Raw genomic sequence first — 21,015 nt, forward strand, 5'->3', positions numbered from 1 at the left:
AGCAGTGCCAAGTGGGACACATTGTACTTAACTGCTTCCAAACTATACTGTACCAGAAGACATTACAGCATGGCTAACTCGACTACTGTGTTTTTAACGAGAAGTTTGTCTGGGAAACCACATGAATTAATCATCAGAAAGACAGTGACAGGATTCAGGAGCAATCATCATATTTATTGAAAAATAAAAGAGCCATTAACTGGTTCATATTTTATGAACTCTGTTGAAGGGCCTCCAGTGGATGATGACTCTTACTCTGCAGAATCAGACTAGAAGAAAGAAGGAGAAAATCAATTAACAGTGGCAAATATTCAAATTATTTTCTCTTTATGTGGAAAGGGTTAAAACAATCTGAATACTTTATAAAACAAAAATCTTTTCATTTTACTGGTTTTAAAAAATCAACACAATTGATACTGTTATCATCCAAACAATCTACGACAAAGCTACTTTTCATGTACCTTGTTAACTTAACCTGAATAAACAAAGGTGCCGCCCACATTATGCTCTGTAAAGTATGATCACATTACCTTTCCAATATCACGGCTCTTGACTCTCATCTTGTTGACCTGAGACTCAGCAATGTCAGCGCGCTCCTGAGCCTCTTCCATCTCGTTCTGAACCTTCCTGCACCTGGACATATGAGTGTTGGCCTGCTCCTCCTGCAAATGGATTGGGGTTATTCGGACTTTGTTACAAGACAAATAATAGCGATAATATTACAAAATCAACTTAAAAAACATGTGAATGACTTACAGCATCCTCAGCCTGTCTCTTGTAAGCCTTGACTTTGAGCTGCAGCTTGTCCACCAGATCCTGAAGCCTGGTCAAGTTCTTCTTGTCCTCCTCAGCCTGCACAGATGAGGGTTAATACAGTAAGTGATGAGGAACAGAGAATAAAAAGAAACTAAGATGAGTTTTTCCAGTGGGAATTACCTGGTAGGACAGCTCCTTCACTCTCCTCTCATATTTGCGGACTCCTTTAACAGCATCAGCTCCACGTCTCTGCTCGGCCTCCACTTCACTTTCCAGCTCACGCACCTGAACATGATGATAAATAACTCATCAATAAGGTGCATCCTCAAACTGGTTGATGATGAGCACTTATACTATACAGTGTAATGTTCTCACCCTGGACTCCAGTTTCTGGAGCTGCTTCTTGCCACCCTTCATGGCGAGGTTCTCAGCCTCATCCAGACGGTGCTGCAGGTCCTTGACTGTGACCTCCAGGTTCTTCTTCATCCTCTCCAGATGAGCACTGGTGTCCTGCTCCTTCTTCAGCTCCTCAGCCATCATGGCAGCCTGAAATGATAAATGGTCTCCAGTACAAGTTTCATTTGGTATAAGCCTTAAATCCACGTATTGAGATTGAGATGTAAACTCACATCAGTGATAGCCTTTTTAGCTTTCTCCTCAGCATTCCTTGCTTCCTGAACAGCATCATCAACTTCACCCTGAACCTGGACAAAGTCAGACTCCAGCTTCTTCTTGGTGTTCAGCAGACTGGTGTTCTGGATGTTTGAGAAAAGTCACATTTATTATAATATCTAATGTTTTTAATATTTTAATTTTCTGTTCAATTACTGAAAACAAACCTGAGAGTGAAGCAGGCCAACACGCTCACTAGCATCAACCAGCTCCTGCTCAGCCACTTTGCGTCCTCTCTCTGTCTGCTCCAGAGCGACTCTCAGCTCCTCAATCTCAGCCACCATCAGACCATTTCTGCGCTCCACCATGGCAACCTGCTCCTTCATGTCCTCCTGTCCTCTGACAGCGTCGTCAAGGTGCAATAGGGCATCCTGATAATGAAAAGTGGAAAAGATGTTAACTTTCTTTCCTCTTAAGCATTTGTCTTTTTCAGTCAACAATCAACAAACCTCACCTTGAGCTGTCCCTGGACATTCCTCAGTTGTTTCTGGGCCTCAGAAGCCTGCCTGTTGGCGTGGCTCAGCTGAACCTCCATCTCATTCAGGTCTCCCTCCATCTTCTTCTTGACTCTCAGGGCATCGTTCCTGCTCCTGACCTCAGCATCAAGAGCGCTCTGCATGGAGTCCATCACCCTCTGGCTGTTCCTCTTGATCTGCTCCATCTCCTCATCCTTCTCTGCCAGCTTCCTGTCAACCTCACCTTTGATCTGGTTGAGCTCAAGCTGAATACGGAGAATCTTGGCCTCCTCATGTTCCAGTGTGCCCTTTAAATAATTTTAAACAGTTATGTTAATAAAAGTCTTTTAAATGAATGCTGAATTACACAGGAATGGATGGAATGCATCCAATTCAAAAGAAAATACATGTTTATCCTTTCTACTTCTAATTTTAACTCTATTACCTCAGCTTCCTCCAGTGCTGTCTGAATCTCAGCCTTCTCACTCTCTGCAGATTTCTTTGCTTTGTCCAGCTCATGGATGGTCTTTCCAGTCTCACCAAGCTGTTCAGTCAGGTCTGAGATCTCCTCTACAGAGCAATTAAAACAAAAATTCATTTGATATTACCTACAGATACTGATGCTGTTTTACAAGGTAGTAGTACATGCTAATATTTAAAGTAAAGTAGGATGTATCAGTACATTATTCAATATATTCTCCTTCAATAAGACATAGGTTACATTTTCATTTTCTTCAACAACAACATACGCTGAAGGTTCTTATTTTCTCTCTTCAATGTCTCCAACTGATCCAGAGACTCCTCATAAGAGTTCTTCATCTTGAACAGTTCAGTGCTGAGGGAGCGAGCCTCCTTCAGGGATCCTTCCAGCTCAGACTGGCCCTCTTCATACTTCTGTTTCCATTCTGCCAGGACCTATAAACATGCATGTGAGAAAAAAAAGACATGTATCCTTTAAATAAGATCTTGTTTTTTGTTGTTGTTGTTTTTAACTTCTTAACCTTAAAGCACCTTGTCAAAGTTCCTCTGCTTCTTGTCAAGGTTGGCGGCCAGAGAATTAGCTCTCTCCACATCAATCATGAGGTCCTCCACCTCAGCCTGCAGCCTCTGCTTGGTCTTCTCCAAAGAGGCACACTTGGAGTTCACAGCCTCGATGGACTCCTCAGCATCCTGCAGGCGCTGGGCAAGCTTTTTCCTGTCACGAAGAAGAATATGATTGTATTTAACTATGCAAAAATATTACACTTAAATTCTTAATATTGAATAAAAATGCATTCATTAATTCAAAAAGGATTCATGTACTTGGACTCCTCCAGTTCCTCCGTGCGCTGGATAGCATCAGTCTCATATTTGCTTCTCCACTGAGCCACCTCACTGTTGGCCTTGGACATGCCTCTCTGGAGCTCAGCCTTGGCCTCCTGCTCCTCCTCAAACTGCTCTCTGAGCAGATCGCAGTCATGGCGGGATGACTGAACGGCGTGGGCCAGGGCGTTCTTGGCCTGTTGAACATGACACAAACATTTTTAACTCACTGGTAAAGTATACATATATTTTGTAAGGGTTTTTGAGGTTAATTTTATTATTTGGCTGCTTGGTGTTGCTTGTTTTGTTTTTTTCGCAAGAGGTTTGTTTTTTTTATTATTTTCTATAATGATATTATGTATTTTATGGAGATAATAGCTATTGTTTACCTTCACTTCCTCCTCAATGTGTCTCTTAAGCTCCTCAATCTGCTGAGTGTAAGCCTGTTTGCCTCTGGTCAGCTGGGAAACAAGAGCTTCTTTCTCCTCAAGCTGGCGAGAGAACTCACCTGAAGGACAAAACGTAAATAAGTTAGTAAAAACTGATAAACCCACCCACAGAATGTTTTTCATCAAAGGTGACTCACCATTCTCTGTCAGCAATCTTGCCCTTTGTGCATTAATGTCATTCAGCTGACGAATATTCTCATCATTTTTGGATTTGAGCTCACTCAGCTGGTCCTCTAGAGTTCTGCACATTTTCTCCAAGTTGCCCTACAACAATACATGAGCTACATTTGAAAAATGTTTGTTTGACTGATTTAAACATTTTCAATATGCTTTTGTTTTATAGCCACACTTACTACTAATATTAATGCATAAATAGTTCATAACATGTTCATATTATAAAATTCTAAAGTAACATATAATTTGTATAATAAACGGTAAAACATATACTTAAAAACAAGCCACTAGCCTTTGCTTTTGCAACTGACTCCATGTTGCTGGAGAGGTCATCAATCTCCATCTTGTACTCGCTCTTTTCCTTCTCCAGCTTCTGCTTAACACGCTGGAGGTTGTCGATCTGCTCACCCAACTCTGCAACACTGTCCGCCTGCTTCTTGCGAAGAGCTGATGCGGTAGCTTCATGCTGCAGGGTTGACTCCTCTAGGTCGCGACGCATCTTCTGGAACTCAGCCTCACGCTTCTTGTTCATCTCAATCTGAGAGGCTGTTGCTCCACCAGCTTCCTCAAGCCTCTCGCTGATCTCCTCAAGCTCCCTGGAGAGGTCAGCCCTCTGTTTCTCAACCTTGGCCCTAGCAGCCCTCTCAGCCTCAATCTCCTCCTCCAGCTCCTCGATGCGAGCCTAGATTTGATGATGGTGACATTAAGAAGTCTTGTTAAATAATGTGTACAGTGTTTTTTTTACAATCTATTGGGTCCACTATTTAATTTAAATATGTTACCTGGAGTTCCTTGATCTTCTTCTGAAGCTGAGCAGCAAGGGACTGTTCATCCTCAATCTTGCTCAGGAGCTGACTTATTTCAAAGTCCCTCCTGTAATAGGAAAGTAAAATAATATTCAGTCAGTGTTATATTTCTAATACCATCAGCGCTTGCTCAACATTAAGTGTTATTTACAGGTGCAGGTCTGTTCTTTTCTGATGTTGATGGATCAGCAAACTTATTACAATTCACAAGTAATCTAAAAACCCACTTCTTGATTTTCTCATCAGACTGCTGCTTGTCATTCTCCAGATCCATGAGGGATTCCTGGGCCAGTTTCAGGTCTCCCTCAAGCTTCCTCTTGGCTCTCTCAAGGTCCATGCGGAGCTTCTTCTCTTGCTCCAGTGATCCCTCAAGCTATAAAATAACATTTATCAATAATAGTTTGTGGCATTTATAAGACAGACCATGCATTCCTGGAGTCTTGTCAATACAAAGAAAACAGTACAAAGAGTTACTGTTTTCTTACATCATCCACTTGCTGTTCCAGCTTTGTCTTGGCCTTGGTCAGAGTGTTGACTTTGTCTTCCTCTGCCTGGAGATCATCCAGTGTTTGCTGGTGGCTCTCTTGGAGGGCTTTCTTCTCCTTGGTCAACTTGGCAATGGACTCATCTTGGGATGCCATTTCCTCTGTCAGGTTTTTCACCTTTAAAAATTATATTTATTTAATACAACTTAATAGTTATACCTACACATACTTGACCCATTGATAGAAACATGTTTATTGTTTTACATCATTATGTTTATGCGTGAACCTTGTTTTCTGTGGCATGTTTCTCCTTCTCCACTTTAGCCAAGGTGAGCTCCAGGTCATCAATGTCCTTCTTCAGCTCAGAGCATTCATCCTCCAGCTTCCTCTTCTTGGCAGTCAGCTCAGCATTGATTTCCTCTTCATCCTCCAGTCTTTCAGTTGTCTCTTTGAGTTTAGCCTCAAACTGGATTTTGCTCTTAATGAGCCCTTCACACCTTTCCTCAGCATCTGAGAGATTATCCCCTTCCTACAGTACAATAGGATAATTTGCTTACTTTTCATTGTTAAACATTTTATTATTCAATTCTCGTTCAATTAATCTAAAACTTGAGTAAGGTACACAGAAAGTCAGAAGATGATAGTGTAATTAAACTTTCATTAAGCATGTACACAATGTGTACACTTAATAAATCGTACACTTTACGTACTGAAGCCACTTGCAGTTGCAGGTCATTCTTCTCCTGCAGCAGAGAAACCATTTTCTCTTCCAGTTCCTTCTTCTTGGCCAAGGCAGTAGCCAGGTCTGTCTTCATCTTATCATAGTTCTCCTTCATCTGACTCAGTTCCTTCTCAGTCTCAGCACTCTTCAGAAGAGGCTTGATCTTGAAGTACAGATGCATCCATGGCCAGTTTTTCACGTTCATGAATGAACGAATGTTGTATTGGATTGAATAAATAGATTCCCTGGAAAAACAATTACAGATCATATGTAATTTATGTCATGGGTTTGCAGATGATAACAATTGAAGCAACATGACTACTTGATTGGACTGTACAGTTAATGGTGCTATATTTGAAATACAAATATTACCTCCTCTCCATCATCTTAGCAAACACCTTCCTCATGACAAATCCTCTGCAGAGGGCCTGAGTCATGGTCACCAGCGTAGCCAGTTTGTCATCTCTCATTTCCTCCAGGGTACCCAGCAGACCAGCTTTGAAGAACACCTATGTTCAAATAAGTGACATCTGTCATCAGGACACACCGATAATACTTGATTTGTAATAAATAACAGTTTTTAAAATTGCCTATAGAATTGTACCTTTGTGTGCCCAAACTTGTACTGAGTGTGGTCCACATCAATGGAGCCCAACAGCTTCTCTGCAGCTTTCTTGTTGTCAATGAACTGTCCCTCAGGGATGACGCTGGCATTCAGTACTTTGTATCTAGAAAAGATGATTTTCTGTTTACTTTGGTGTATTTCAGGTTGAGGTCTGAGATTTTTCATGACAATTTTTCTCGTAAAATCAGTTGATTTTCACCTCTGCTTGAAGTCACCGTAGAGGATTCTGCTGGGGAAGCCCTTTCTGCAGATTCTGATGCCCTCCAGCACACCGTTACACCTCAGCTGGTGGATGACCAAGAAGTTCTCCATCAGACCTGGAAAAAGATATTTTTTTTCTAAAACCTTTTTTTGTGACTAAGTTACACAAAATGACAAAAGGTGGATGAAAAACCTTTTTACCTGGGGTCTTTGTCTCATTGGGAATCAGGCAACGTACAAAGTGAGGATGTGTGCTCCTCAAGTTGGTCATCAGCTTGCCCAAGTTCTCCTGTGGATCAACAGTATGAAAATTTAAGTCAAATATCATTTCTATATGGCTTCTATATGTAATCCAAAAATATGAAACAATACATACTCTGAAAAGACAAGACACAGTCTGGAAGGAACCACCCTTCTTCTTAGCACCCTTCTTGCCAGCAGCAGCCTCTATATTTTTTCAAAGGAAGTTTGAACAATGCCACTATTCAATGAATTTGATTTATCAGTCCCAGGTTTATGTCCACATTAAACCTGCATGCTAGTAACATAAATTAATTATCAGTTTGGACTGATTAGCTTCTTACCGTCAGCTGCAAAATGGGATGCATACAGAAGAGCAAGCAGTTTGTTTGAAGATTTCTGGTACAGCTGAACAACTGAGTCGTTCAGTGGGTCCTTGTTCTTCTCCAGCCAGCCAGTGATGTTGTAGTCCACTGTACCGGCATAGTGAACCAGGGAGAAGTGAGCTTCAGCCTTGCCCTTTGCAGGCTTTGGCTTCTCAAAGGCCTTGGTCTTGCCAAGGTGCTGATCGTGTAGCTTGTTCTTGAAAGTTGTGTCAGAGGCCTTAGGGAACATGCACTCCTCTTCAAGGATGGAGAAGATGCCCATTGGCTGAGAATAATTTACATTTCATGTTAAAAGTTTATTTGCGGAGGCAATGATTTGCACATGAAGGAAAAAAATAGTCTTCCCAAGTCGCTACTTACCTTCTCAATAAGCTCAATGCAGGCAGCCAAGTCCATACCAAAGTCAATGAACTCCCATTCAATGCCTTCTTTCTTGTACTCCTCTTGCTCCAGAACAAACATGTGGTGGTTGAAAAACTGTTGCAGTTTCTCATTGGTGAAGTTGATGCAAAGCTGCTCCAAGCTGTTGTACTGTAATAGCCGAAATGTATGAGTACATAGCATTTTTGTGTACATCTGTTATACTGCTCAGATAGTTTTCAGACCACTCACATCAAAGATCTCAAACCCAGCGATATCCAGCACACCAATGTAGTATTGTCTTGCTTGCTTTGTGTCGAGCATCTCATTGATACGGATGACCATCCACAAGAACATTTTCTCATAGATAGACTTGCACAGAGCTGAGACGGAATTGTTGACCTAGAAACAAGGGCAATATTAAAAAACATGCTTGGTTTTTAAATCACTCATGGATTTGTAGATGCTTCAAGTTTCCTCTGTTTTTGTACCTGTGAAACGGTTTGACCTTTGGTCACCATCTCATTTCCGACCTTGACTCTTGGATAGCACAGACATTTCAGCATGTCAGCTGAGTTCAAGCCCAAAAGGTAGGCGATTTTATCAGCCACTGATGGAAAGAAAAATCTTAAGTTCACTGATCTATGTCATGTTTAGAGTCACGTGTTATACATGTGACAGACATGCTTCAAGACATTATTATCACATTTACCCTCATTGCCATCAGGTTCAGCCTGCTCCTCACGCTGCTTCTGCTTGAATTTCATGTTGCCATGATGCACCACAGCACCAGTCAGCTTGTATATGCCGATTTTCTCCTCACCGGTGAAGCCCAAGATGTCAATAGCAGTCTGCATTGCACAGAAAAGAAAGTAGTCAACATTTGTGACATTTGTGTCTTGGATTCTCAATTTTGAAATCTCAAAACAAGTAGGAGTTGTGCGTTACATCTGTTGCAATGAACTCCTCGACATCATCGATGCTTTTGACAGTGATTTCACCCTGACTGACCATGTGGTAGTCATAGGGGTTGGTGGTGATCAGAAGAGCCTCTACAAAAGAATAGAAGAAATAAATGAATCAGTCCTCCTGTAACAGTGTCTTAATTCCAACTACAACTTCCTATTTTCCATGTTTCATCATACCCAGCAGCTCAGGCTTGTGGCCTGTCATCAGCTGATAGAAGATATGGTAGCTCCTCTCAGCAGACAACTGGAAGGTGACACGGGACTTCTCCAGCAGATCTACGTTCAACAAATCAAAGTCAGACAAAAAACATTGCATGTATATCATCACACAACGAATGGCTCCATAACGAAGTGTAAATTGAAACAAAGGTGACTGAACAAAATGTAGACAATGACTTACATGTTTCAATATCAGCTGAGGCCAGCTTGCCAGATGTTCCGAAGTGGATTCTGATGAATTTACCCTAAACAAATTAGATTTAGGTTGGCATGATACCTGGAATGCAGTTCAAAAAGCTAATATTTGTTTGATTCGTTTTTACTCACAAAACGAGAGGAGTTGTCATTCCTGATAGTCTTGGCATTACCGTAAGCCTCCAGCAGAGGGTTGGCTGCAATGATTTGATCTTCCAGCGAACCCTACATAAAGAGATTAAAATTTACAGCATTTTGTTTTTAGTATAAATGTAAATGTAAACATAAGTTTGAGGGAAAACCACCATTTTACCTTGATCTTGCCAGCTGATTGCTCAGCCTTCTTACTTGTTGCTATTGCAATAATTGCAAAGTACTGAATGACACGCTTGGTGTTGACAGTCTTTCCTGCACCGGATTCTCCACTGAGGGAAGAAAGGAATATTTTGAGGTTATTTTTGTGTTTTTGTATTTTTTTCAATTTCCTTTTTTCAGGTATGGTAGTATTACTCACGTGATAAGGACAGACTGGTTCTCACGATCTGAAATGAACAATCAGATAAAACCCTTTTTTTTTTACAGTCACAAAATACATAAAAAACATCAAAAAGTCTGTGAAGTTTGTAATTTATTACATTTAAAAGGTGCATTGCAACTGAAACCAGTTCTGCCAACATTGGTGCATACATGAGGGATGTGCAAGGTTAAATAGTTACTTGATTGTGTGCTCTATGTACTGGTTTTAAATGAGAGAAGAGAGTTTAGGTTATTTGGAAGTTTTAACAGCAGAGCTTTACAGATGAACAACATGGGATGACTATCTCTTTTTGTCTTAGTGATACAGAGAACAATGATGTGTGCATAATTAGTTGTTGAAGAGTCATGCTTGTGATACACCAGGTTTAACTGTTGGACAGGGCCTGAATTTGGGTGGCACCTGCAGCATATCAAATTGTATAATTACATGAAACACCATGTATGGTTGTCTCAGTCTTATTTCATATCATTTCTGCTTTGACTAATTGTGTTTGTCATGTGAAGTTAAATTCATGTGTCATGTGTCAAACTATCTCACCTGTGAGCATGAACTGATAGGCATTGTCAGAGATGGAGAAGATGTGGGGTGGTGCCTCAATCCTCTTCTTGCCTTTGTATCCTTCCACAACTATAGCATCGTACACGGGAAGCCACTTGTAGGGGTTCACCACGACACAGAACAGGCCAGAGTAGGTCTGTGAAAGAGTTTTAGCAGTGGTAAAACAAACAACCTGTGGAATTTTTTTCTTGTGAATCTATATACTCACTCCAATCTAGGTCTTAGGTTGCATACTCACGTAGATCATCCATGATGCATAACGCTCTTTGAGGTTATACAACACGCAAGGCTCGTTGAGGTGGGTCATCATGGCCATGTCCTCAAGCTTGTCAAACTTTGGAGGATTCCTGGGATGGATGTCGACCTCTTTGACAGTAAGAGTCTGAACAGAAATCAATTGACATCAAATGAAATTGAGAGACAAAACTATATTTTTAAGATTATAATTTAGAATAGTATTTCATATTTGATTCACCTACCTTTCCACAATCTGTGTCAACTGTGGCTTTGCCCCCCTCTTTCTTCACAAGTTTACCCTTGAGGTACATCTCAGTGGCATCCACCACAAAGTAGGCTGTTTTGGCGTCAAACGGAGCAGTTTGAGCCTCAATCCTCTCCCTCTCTGGCTTCCGGAGGTAGATGGCCGCCGGGCCATAGCACTGCATTTCTCCGTCTGTGCTCATGATGGCACTTTAGATGGGACTGAAAAGATGAGAGAATAGTGTTGAATGAATTTGATAGTGTTAGTATTATTTTTCATTATGGAGGTTATATTATTGCAAACATGTCTTACTTCAGTTTATCCCTCTTGTGTGGCACAGTCCTGTTGTTGTCCAAGGATGCCTTCGAAGAGAGATTGAGATGATAATCGAAGAAGACTTTTTGGCACTTTTGTTACATTTGTTGAAACTTGGATATTAGTTGTTTTTTTTTGTCCTTTGTGACAATCATGTTTTTTCTAAATACTTTTATATGAACAATTAAAATGTTCGGATGTTTCTATCCCCTGTGATGGTCCTGTTGTGTGCACTCTTGTGGTCACCATCTGGTGGTGTTTTTTGCTTTTCTCTACTGCTTGCTGGCTAACAGTTGATAATGATTGGACTTGGTCGCTGCCTTTACTAGAAAGACGGCTCTCTGCTCTCATTTGTCTGAGAAAGACCTTTCAGATAAAAAATTTGCATTATTAAAATGACTAAAATAAAAATAAATCCTGTACTCTGGCTTTTTGTTTTGCACCTGTATATGCATATGTTGTCAAGGTGAGCACACATTGAGTTCCTCTGACAATCATTTAGGACAACACAAAGTTAAATATTTTACACTGCCTGGTGCCCACGACAGGAAACAGCATTAACACTATTTAAGTTTTACTCACTAAAAAACGTTTCCAAATTAGCCATTAAAGTAGCTGCAAAATGTATTTGAACATCTTTGTAAACAATATGTTTGAATCATGGTATTATCAATGTACTTGATAACATGACATTAAAAATATGATGAGTGACATTAATCTAATAATAATGTCAGTAAAAGCTAATTATGTGAGCACAAAGCAACAAAGCACTTACCTGTGTGGGATGCCTGTCAGTTCTCAGAGGAGTCAGAGGCTACTGCTTTTATAGAGGTGGGGACTGCCTAGTCAGCAGCAGCCTCCCACTAGATTTGGTCAAGCATCCCTGACATCTTAAGACCCATCTTGCTTTTTCTGTGTCTTAAGATATAACATTGCACAAGTCCTAAAATAGCAATTGAACAAAACAATTTTTTAACAAGATTAAAAATCAAAAGGAAGAAAGTAAGCTTATAGAATAGCTTCAGACGGCATTATTGTATAGTAGGATAAATACGTGTCTAAACTAACATATAAATATCTAAATTATCTGTTAAGAAAGTTGTGTGACTTTCTTTTTTGAACCCATAGGGTCTTTGCTCTGAGATACTCTTAAACGTCATAAGTATTGAGTTTCAGCTTGTCAGCTTGTCCACATTTCAGATATTTGAAATACAGTAAAACAGAATATTTTCATGATTATAACCAATATTATTAAAATAACCTTTAGCATTGTAAGTTAGTATCCATCATTTACCACTGATTCATTTGAAGAGAATAACATGTGATCTTGGTTATAGCATGTAACATGTTTTATAGAGAAACATTGGATTTAACTTTCTTTCTTCCCATAACATATGAGTGATGGCAAAGTCCAAAATAGATGCTGTGCAATTCATACCCATGTTTTTGAACCACTAATTTGCGCCGATAAATAATTTACTTTTATAAATTTAGATTCTGACTTTCTTGAGAGGGATTTCATTAATTTCTAATGAGATCTCTCCCTTTACCCCTGCAGTTTAACGTGTCTGTAGCCAGTAATGGAACTTAAATTTGGAGAAGCCCCCAAGTGCCACTGGTATACAGTTGCAGCACATTGGCACATCTCCTGTTCCTCTAATAAAACTGAATGTAAGGCCCTTTCTATAAAGTTCAAGTGGTATTACACCTCGCCTTAAAAGGTATAGAAATGTGTTTGCCAACCAGGCTGAGATAAGACCTATATTAAGTCCCACTCGGATGTCAAAGGTCTTTATCCTCGGGCTGAACTAGATTCTGAGGATGTTGTTGCTGTTATGGAAACCTAGTGTCCTTGAAAAACTATGCGACTCATTTTCAGACATTGCTGGAATTGGCTCCAAAATAAATCCACATACATAATCCTACACAGACAGCTGACAGCCTTCCAAGTGCCTTTCAGAAGCATTAACATTGCATTAAACAATAATAGTTTTACAATTATTTTTATGACTGTAACTGAAAAAATGACTCAACAGTTGTATTCCCAATTATCTGTGTCTAGAAGCCACAAGTGTAGTAAACCAACATGTCAAGATGGTGGATGCTTAAAATGTAGACAAACATTTCACCCTTGCAGATAAACATGAGAATAATATATTGTGATATAATTTATTTGAAGAAAAATGTACCTCTGATAATGAATACATGCTATGCTCTGTTTTATGTTAATGCAGACAATGTTATTGTTTCTTATATTGTATTTTGTTGTCATGGCTCAAATGACCCTCTGTCATTTGAGCCATAATTACTCGGCTTAGTTTTGCATTGTGCAACATTTCTCTTGTGCTGTATAAAAGCATTCATCAGCAGAGCTTAGCACAGATTAAAGACAATTATGTATCTTATTTCTGATTACTGTAAAAAAACAAAATCCGGACACACAAGGTTATATCCTTCAGAGCCTCTGGGCCCTGACAGAGAAAGCCTGGTCACCTTGGGCAGCCAGCCTTGGCCTAGGTACAGCTAACAAGGACAGGATGGGCGATCTCAGGTTACGACTGGGATTGTATGGAGTTAACAGTTGCGAAATGTAAGTGGGGGCCAGCCCATGTTGGGCTTTGAAAGTTATTAAAAGAATCTTAAAATCAATCCTGAATTTAATGCAAGGATTGGCGTGATATGAGACCTACGGCTTGTTTTAGTTTAAATAGGAGCAGCGTCATAAGGTTTGACTAAGGCATGTATACAGGGCGTTGCAATAGTCTAGACGGGAAAAGACAAAGGCATGTATTAGCTTTTCTAGGTCAGGGAGAGATAGAATTGATTTAATTTTGAAAAGACTTCGTAGATGGAAGTAGCAGGATTTAATGATTTCATTAACGTGTGTTTTAAAATTCAGATGGGAAACGAATGTGACAGCTAGATTTGTAGCTGTTGTTTTAATACTGGTTGCCAGGGCACCGAGAAATGACAGGAGCTAAAGTTACTCAACATGATTTAAATGACAGACTTTGTAAAGGTCAGATAAAGCACAAGCTAAATCAATTGTGCACAGTTTCAGGTCATGGTCTACATACAAAGGATCTCTTCCGGACTACAAACATCCTGAGTTTTGTAGTTTCCCCCTACGCCGTGGCGCACTCTGTGACGCAACCGGAAGTAGCCCTCAGGACTACACGCTTTGAGAGGTCCGCTAACTAGCTTCAGCTAAAGTTTGCGTTTCTTATTATCTGGAGCGGCTGTTGTCCCGTTCGTTTCACTTTTTAGGAAGAAATGCCGTCGTTGAACGAAAAACCCGATGTTATGTTTGTAAGTTACCCCATTCACATATAATACTGTAGCTATTAACGTTTGGTGGGAACGGGTTTAGCTAGCTAACCCTTTCTAGCTGTTTAGCTGTTTAAGTTGTTGTGGTTCGTAGGCTGGGAATCAGAGATTTATGTACATGCTTGTCTTCTACAACTTTATTAAACGTTTATGAAATGTGTGCTCACAGTGGTCAACGTTAATTTGTTCCCGGTTAATTTAAACGTTATTGTAACGTTACGGTGCGCTAATGTTAGCTTTAGCACAGGCTACGTCGACTCCTTTTTTTTTAAGATGGTGTTTTGTGTTGTGATTTCTCAATGTTAGGAGGACGATGATCTTCCCTATGAAGAGGAGATCATCCGGAACCCGTACTCGGTCAAGTGCTGGATGCGTTACATCGAATTCAAACAGAACGCAACCAAATCCACCCTGAACATGATCTATGAGCGGGCTCTGAAGGAGCTGCCTGGCAGGTAACTAACACAGGCTGCTTAATGAAAACAACCTAACCGTAATCCCAAATCAGGTCTTTTGGATGTCAAGCCTTTCCACAGATCAAAACATGATAGGCACTGTTAAAGAAAGTTCATAAGTTTGACTTTTAATGAGTTTTTTGATAGTCTAAAAGCACTTGCCTATTATCGAACTGTTTTTAATAACCACTGCCCGCTTATTTACAGTTATAAGCTGTGGTACAGTTACCTGAGAGAGAGACGGAAACAAGTCAAAGGGAAATGCATCTTGGAATCATCTTATGAAGAGATCAATAATTGCCATGAAAGGGCTCTGGTGTTCATGCATAAGGTAAAACTTCTTGTCAAACTCCATCCTGAAAGTCCTGACAGTGAAAACAAAACGTGATACCGTGGTCTGTGATGTGCTTGAAACTAACACGAGTCTTTCCTCAAACTAGATGCCCAGAATATGGCTCGATTACTGCCAGTTCCTTGTGTCTCAGAGCAAGATCACAAGAAGTCGGCGAACATTTGACCGTGCACTCCGAGCACTTCCTGTCACTCAGCACCCGCGCATCTGGCCTCTGTATCTCCGCTTCGCCCGTAACCTGTCCCTGCCTGAGACCGCTATCCGTGTGTATCGTAGGTATCTTAAGGTGAGAGCATGGTGCACAACCCCACTTCCATACAGCAGTTGATATTAAGGATGTCATGACTTCGGATTAGATTTTATAATTGTGTTTACACTGACATCTCATTGTAATGGGTGGGCTGTGGTATGACATCTCTGAATGTATGTCCCTGTAAATATCCAAAGATTCTCAGCTGAGAGAAAGGCTACTGGATTGGCTGCTTAAGTCGTAATTAGATAAATTAATTATCTGAAAGGCCATAACATCATACTATATCGAGCTATAGTAAGAGTAAGACATTTCCTAAAAATATTACAATCAAACTGTTTAAGATTACTGTTCATGGGGATAATGACAATGTGATGTTCATCTTTTTGTTTCATGTAGCTTTCTCCACAAAATGCAGAGGACTACATCGACTACTTACGATCTGTTGGCCGCTTGGATGAAGCTGCTGTGCGACTGGCAGCTGTTGTGAATGACGAAAGATTTGTGTCCAAAGAGGGAAAATCTAACTATCAAGTAAGATTTTAGTCTCATCACCTCCCAATGTGACAGTTTTTTTATACTTTTAAAGCTGAAAATGAAACGATAAATCTGTTTTCTACTTTTCTCTTGAACAGCTGTGGCATGAGCTGTGCGACCTAATCTCCCAGAACCCCGATAAGGTGACTTCCCTGAATGTAGGAGCCATCATCCGAGGAGGCCTCACCCGCTTCACTGACCAACTTGGAAAGCTTTGGTGCTCTTTAGCTGACTATTACATCAGGAGCGGCCACTTTGAGAAAGTATGTTTCGTCTTACTCTTTTATTCATATCATAAAGCACTTAACGCATGTAGCTCAGTTGCACTAATAGTAATTTACAGTGTGCTGGATTGAATCACTGATTGTGAATTATCTACGTCAGGCCCGCGATGTATACGAGGAAGCCATCCTTACAGTGGTGACGGTGAGGGATTTCACACAAGTGTTTGATAGCTATGCCCAGTTTGAGGAGAGCATGATTGCAGCCAAGATGGAGACCACTGCTGAGAATGGGCAGGATGAAGAAGGTGTGTGTGTGGATTCATTAATATTAATAACTACAATATGTGTACACGCCTTGATTTCACGTCTCTTCTCATGCATGCTGTACTCTTTGTGCCTCTCCTCCTAGATGACATCGACCTGGAGCTTAGACTTGCCCGCTTTGAGCAGCTCATAGCCCGGCGGCCCCTCCTTTTGAACAGTGTTCTGCTGAGGCAAAACCCCCATAATGTGCACGAGTGGCACAAGCGGGTAAAATTGTATGATGACATTCCACGACAGGTGAGTGTTGGGTCGTTAACATATTATACATATTCAGGGGTCAGTGCACACACAATTCATGTTGCAAACAAACACCACATTGGTAACACTGCCTCTGTACTAATGTGTCCATGCTCACAATGTTTTGCAGATTATCAACACCTACACTGAGGCAGTACAGACAGTGGATCCAATAAAGGCCACAGGGAAGCCTCATTCTCTCTGGGTCTCCTTCGCTAAATTCTATGAGGAGAATGAGCAGCTGGATGATGTAAGTCATGGAGGTCCTTTCACTCTGGTTTTCAAACTATCGGCTCTTAAAAATCAAATGAGACTCTGTATTTTTTGCTTTTAACTGTCCCTCAGGCCAGAACGATCTTTGAGAAGGCTACCAAGGTGAACTACAAGCAGGTGGATGATCTTGCTGCAGTGTGGTGTGAATATGGAGAGATGGAGCTTCGCCATGAGAACTATGAACAGGCACTGCGCATACTGAGGGTGAGACCCATCTGCAGGGATTATTATTGGTGCAGTCTGTACAATAGATATTATGCTAGATGTTTAGTAGCATCTAGTGGCAAGACGGAGAAACTACAACGTTTGATATTCTTTGTCGTCAAATGTTTTTTAAGGGCACATTTTCAAACTTAAGACCTGGTAACTGTAGAGTTGATCACAGATAATATCTGATGCAACATATTTTAATAAACTTTAGTGTAGAAGTTTTGTATAATGGTTACCTTGACTTGAGTTCTCTCAACGTTTCAGACAATGCACAGATGTTCAGTTACTTTCTGGGGAATCAAAACCAAGTTCTTAGTGAACACTGTGCAATTTAGAGCCCGATAAAATAGATTTGTTGCAGCTCTGCTTGTTTAGAGATCATAAAATCTAAACAAAAGTGTTATTGTTTACCAATACTTGCATGTCCCTGTGCATGAATTGAAATGCTTTTGAGCACCGAGTGAAATGTACTGGATTGTAAATTTCTTAAATGAATGAATCCACTCATGAATGTGTGTATAAATGCTTTGTGTATATGATTTTTGTTTCTTCCATGATTTGCATATAGAAAGCTACAGCCATCCCATCTAAGAAAGCAGAGTACTTTGATGCATCTGAGCCAGTCCAGAACAGGGTGTACAAGTCCTTGAAGGTCTGGTCTATGCTGGCAGACTTGGAGGAGAGTCTTGGCTCTTTCCAGGTATGTTCACTCCATGTCACTAAGTTTCCAAGCCAACCAAATACAGTAGGTTTGATTTAAATTACAGTTAAACTCTGGGACATTTGCCTCTTAGAATCGTCATATCCTTTAACTGTTGATGCCACTTTTCTCTCAATTGTATTGTTTTTCATTTCAGTCTACGAAGGCAGTGTATGACCGTATTATTGACCTCCGCATCGCGACGCCACAGATCATCATCAACTATGCCATGTTCCTTGAAGAGCACAACTACTTTGAGGAGAGCTTCAAAGTAATAACACGATACTAAACCCACATTTACTTTCAGTCTTCTATGCCCAGCGCCAATTTGAAGAATTATTAATGTCTTTGTTAACACCTGCTGTGTTTCAGGCATATGAGCGCGGTATCGCTCTCTTCAGGTGGCCCAACGTTTATGACATCTGGAACACTTACCTCACCAAGTTCATTGATCGATACGGGGGCAAGAAGCTGGAGAGAGCAAGAGATTTATTTGAACAAGCCCTTGATGGCTGCCCCGCCAAGTTTGCCAAGAGTAAGCAGCTTTTTAAAGGGACATTGACAACTTTTGTATTTTTATTTGAATTTAATTAAGCAAACACACTGTTCCCCTGTGCCTTTCCTTTCAGCCATATACCTGTTGTATGCCAAATTGGAGGAAGAGTATGGATTGGCCCGGCATGCCATGGCTGTATATGAAAGAGCGACACAGGCAGTAGACACTGATGAGAGACATCACATGTTCAATATCTACATCAAGAGAGCAGCTGAAATTTATGGTGTCACTTATACCAGAGCAATTTACCAGAAAGCCATTGAGGTATGGAAACATTTTTCTAATCTTGATAATGAAATTTAAATGTTGTCTTAAATTAACTTTTTGGGGGAAAATTCAAATGCATATGTTCAATTATCCTATTCAGTATTATAATAACTCAAATTCTGAATTGTAATCTTATATTTTACCAGGTCCTTCCCGATATACATGCAAGAGACATGTGTCTGCGGTTTTCTGACATGGAGAGTAAACTGGGTGAGATTGATCGGGCCAGAGCAATCTACTCCTACTGCTCCCAGATCTGTGACCCAAGGGTGAGCAAAACCACCTCCAGGCATTCTTAATCAAATGTCCCGCTTCGATCAATGGTGTATACATGTTACATTTCTCCTGACTTAACCGTGAACTTGGTCTTTCAGGTGACAGCTACCTTCTGGCAGGCCTGGAAAGAATTTGAGATCCGCCATGGAAACGAGGACACCATTAGAGAAATGCTGAGGATCAAACGCAGTGTCCAGGCCACATACAACACCCAGGTCAACTTCATGTCCTCGCAGATGATGAAGGCCACAACAAGCACCACAGGTGAGTGACCACACTCTAGTTTGTTGTTCTGTGACAAGTATTTTCTCTACTTGCAATGAATGCACTGTATGAACCACACATGCTGCATCCCCCCCCCCCAAATCCTGAGGTTACACTAGAACCGCACACAAAGTGATGGATTCATTTATTTGTGTTTTTTAATGTTTGTGGTTGTATTTGTTTTTCACTCGTTCCCAGTGTCAGACCTTGCTCCAGGCCAGATGGGACTTGATGACATGAAGATGTTGGAGCAGAAAGCCCACCTGCTTGCTGCAGAAGCCGAGCAGGACAAACCTAAGCCCAAAGAGAAGATTCTCTTCGTCAGGTTTGTGGTTCATCTTGTTTTTACTCAATTAGAAATGATTATTTGTATTTTACGAAACTGGACGACATCCTTCAGAGGAAGATGAGACTCTTAGGTCATATTCTCCTCATGTGTTTATGCAGGAGTGACACTTCTCGCACTGAGTTGGCTGAGCTTGCCAAACAGGCTAATCCTGATGAGATCGACATTGATGATGACGAGGATGACGACGAAGGCCAAGGACCAGAAGGTGAGTGGCACACGGATCAGCCCTTGCCTCAGCTGCAAAACACAAATATGTGGGGCTTTTTTTGACTACTGACATGTTTTATCAATGAAAATCAATGTACTTATTGTCTTCTCCTCTGGGCCTTTTACAGAGGTGCAGCTTGAACAGAAGAGCGTCCCCACAGCTGTCTTTGGAGGACTTAAAGACGAATGAAAGATGCCTTTTCTCACTGAACTTTGCAATCTCTTGTAATAATTGAATAGGCTCTATTTTTTAATTTAGTATAAATATGCAGTTGTATCCACTTTATTTTAATACAATGTGATGAAAACAATTTGAGAAGTTCAGTATAGAAAGAAGCAAACCTTAGTTTTGGCCACAAGGTGTCAGTCCTTAGTATGTGACTCAAGATACTTGTGCAATTGAGCCTTTTTTCTATTATGAAATACTGTTGTGGTTACATGTTAACTCTAATTGAAATCTGATGTTGTTTGACTTTGTTACGGAACAACATTTGTAAAAGAATTTACAGTGAAAACACATTTGTACACGTAATAAATGCAGAGATCTTCCTCTGACAGGAAGCTCTGCCCTAGAAAACGTAGGGGAGGAGCGTAGTTTCTTCTCTGGAGCATTCACTTGAAAGTGGAGCTTCCCATTGTTGGCTTGAGGATCACCAGTAGGTGTGTCTTGTGTTCTAAATATTGATTTCATGATTTTTGGTTACTTTGTATTGTGCTCTCGAGAAACAGTTTGTGCAATGGTTTGAATAATAGAAAAAAAACATTCATAGTTAACTAAACCTGGAGTAATTAAAGTCGCAGGTTGTGACTTTTGAGGATATAAGTATTCCTATAGAAATGCTACTTGTGACCCAATACAGTTTTACAGCTCTTCGTGTACAAACAAGAATTTGTAATGTTTTCTTATTGCCACACTGCATAACTTTGATGTTTGTGAATTATCCTCCCAGCAACCCTGGCTGTGTCAAGATGGTCTCGTCCAGTCTCTGAAACTTTATTTACAATGCCTTGCATAAAAATAAAAATTGATTTATATTTGATAAATACAGTAACTTGTATGTGAAAGTCTGCTCCAGGAAACACAGAGCAGGAGTCTGAAGCATCCAAGTCTCACATTATTGATATATTGGCTGTGTGTACAGTCTAGCAACTGTCCTCTATTCACACACAACTAAAATGCGGCTCCTATAATACATGTTCAACACGTGTATGCTGGAAGGTGACGATCTACTTCATTGTTTCATGGAAAAGGCCTCATGCTTTTAATTGTTGCCACACCATCACAAAGAGTTAAACTGGCA

The 21,015-nt window shown here is 40.5% G+C and overlaps 2 protein-coding genes across 2 annotated transcripts; one reads left to right on the top strand and one right to left on the bottom strand.

The window, feature by feature from the left end:
* Positions 1-153: 153 nt before the first annotated feature.
* Positions 154-11,757, bottom strand: LOC118123303 (myosin heavy chain, fast skeletal muscle). Its single transcript, XM_047343774.1, has 41 exons — positions 11,682-11,757; positions 10,904-10,953; positions 10,590-10,812; positions 10,349-10,492; positions 10,090-10,246; positions 9,529-9,556; positions 9,328-9,439; positions 9,147-9,239; positions 9,001-9,064; positions 8,778-8,876; positions 8,581-8,684; positions 8,345-8,483; positions 8,124-8,242; positions 7,885-8,034; positions 7,633-7,803; positions 7,231-7,537; positions 7,023-7,093; positions 6,848-6,935; positions 6,645-6,762; positions 6,425-6,548; positions 6,193-6,329; positions 5,810-6,065; positions 5,386-5,628; positions 5,100-5,276; positions 4,842-4,987; positions 4,591-4,681; positions 4,101-4,490; positions 3,772-3,898; positions 3,575-3,693; positions 3,186-3,382; positions 2,895-3,078; positions 2,633-2,798; positions 2,329-2,453; positions 1,883-2,191; positions 1,596-1,799; positions 1,386-1,511; positions 1,132-1,302; positions 937-1,041; positions 757-852; positions 531-662; positions 154-269 (listed from the first exon to the last, which is right to left on the bottom strand). Exons 3-41 carry the CDS (start codon positions 10,791-10,793, stop codon positions 252-254), a joined length of 5,811 nt encoding a protein of 1,936 aa, XP_047199730.1. The 5' UTR covers positions 10,794-10,812; positions 10,904-10,953; positions 11,682-11,757; the 3' UTR covers positions 154-251.
* A 2,285-nt stretch (positions 11,758-14,042) lies between these two features.
* Positions 14,043-20,758, top strand: xab2 (XPA binding protein 2). Its single transcript, XM_035181297.2, has 19 exons — positions 14,043-14,215; positions 14,540-14,688; positions 14,896-15,019; positions 15,129-15,326; positions 15,690-15,824; positions 15,926-16,090; positions 16,212-16,356; positions 16,461-16,612; positions 16,743-16,862; positions 16,958-17,089; positions 17,664-17,795; positions 17,953-18,066; positions 18,168-18,330; positions 18,425-18,615; positions 18,765-18,887; positions 18,993-19,158; positions 19,357-19,483; positions 19,606-19,712; positions 19,843-20,758. The coding sequence occupies exons 1-19, from the start codon at positions 14,180-14,182 to the stop codon at positions 19,902-19,904; spliced, it is 2,541 nt and encodes an 846-aa protein (XP_035037188.1). The 5' UTR covers positions 14,043-14,179; the 3' UTR covers positions 19,905-20,758.
* The last annotated feature ends 257 nt before the right edge of the window (positions 20,759-21,015 follow it).

This window comes from Hippoglossus stenolepis, chromosome 16 (assembly GCF_022539355.2).
Source record: "Hippoglossus stenolepis isolate QCI-W04-F060 chromosome 16, HSTE1.2, whole genome shotgun sequence".
Lineage (NCBI taxonomy): Eukaryota > Metazoa > Chordata > Actinopteri > Pleuronectiformes > Pleuronectidae > Hippoglossus > Hippoglossus stenolepis.

Excerpts from the sequence above, each read along its gene's own strand:
- LOC118123303 (XM_047343774.1), bottom strand. The coding sequence starts at position 10,793 with ATGAGCACAGACGGAGAAATGCAGTGCTATGGCCCGGCGGCCATCTAC. Across the intron at positions 9,065-9,146 it reads ATGACAACTCCTCTCGTTTT|GGTAAATTCATCAGAATCCA; the intron begins GTGAGTAAAAAC and ends TAATTTGTTTAG. Across the intron at positions 8,877-9,000 it reads CTCAGCTGATATTGAAACAT|ATCTGCTGGAGAAGTCCCGT; the intron begins GTAAGTCATTGT and ends TGTTGAACGTAG.
- xab2 (XM_035181297.2), top strand. The coding sequence starts at position 14,180 with ATGCCGTCGTTGAACGAAAAACCCGATGTTATGTTT. Across the intron at positions 15,020-15,128 it reads CTCTGGTGTTCATGCATAAG|ATGCCCAGAATATGGCTCGA; the intron begins GTAAAACTTCTT and ends TCCTCAAACTAG. Across the intron at positions 16,357-16,460 it reads GAATGGGCAGGATGAAGAAG|ATGACATCGACCTGGAGCTT; the intron begins GTGTGTGTGTGG and ends CTCTCCTCCTAG.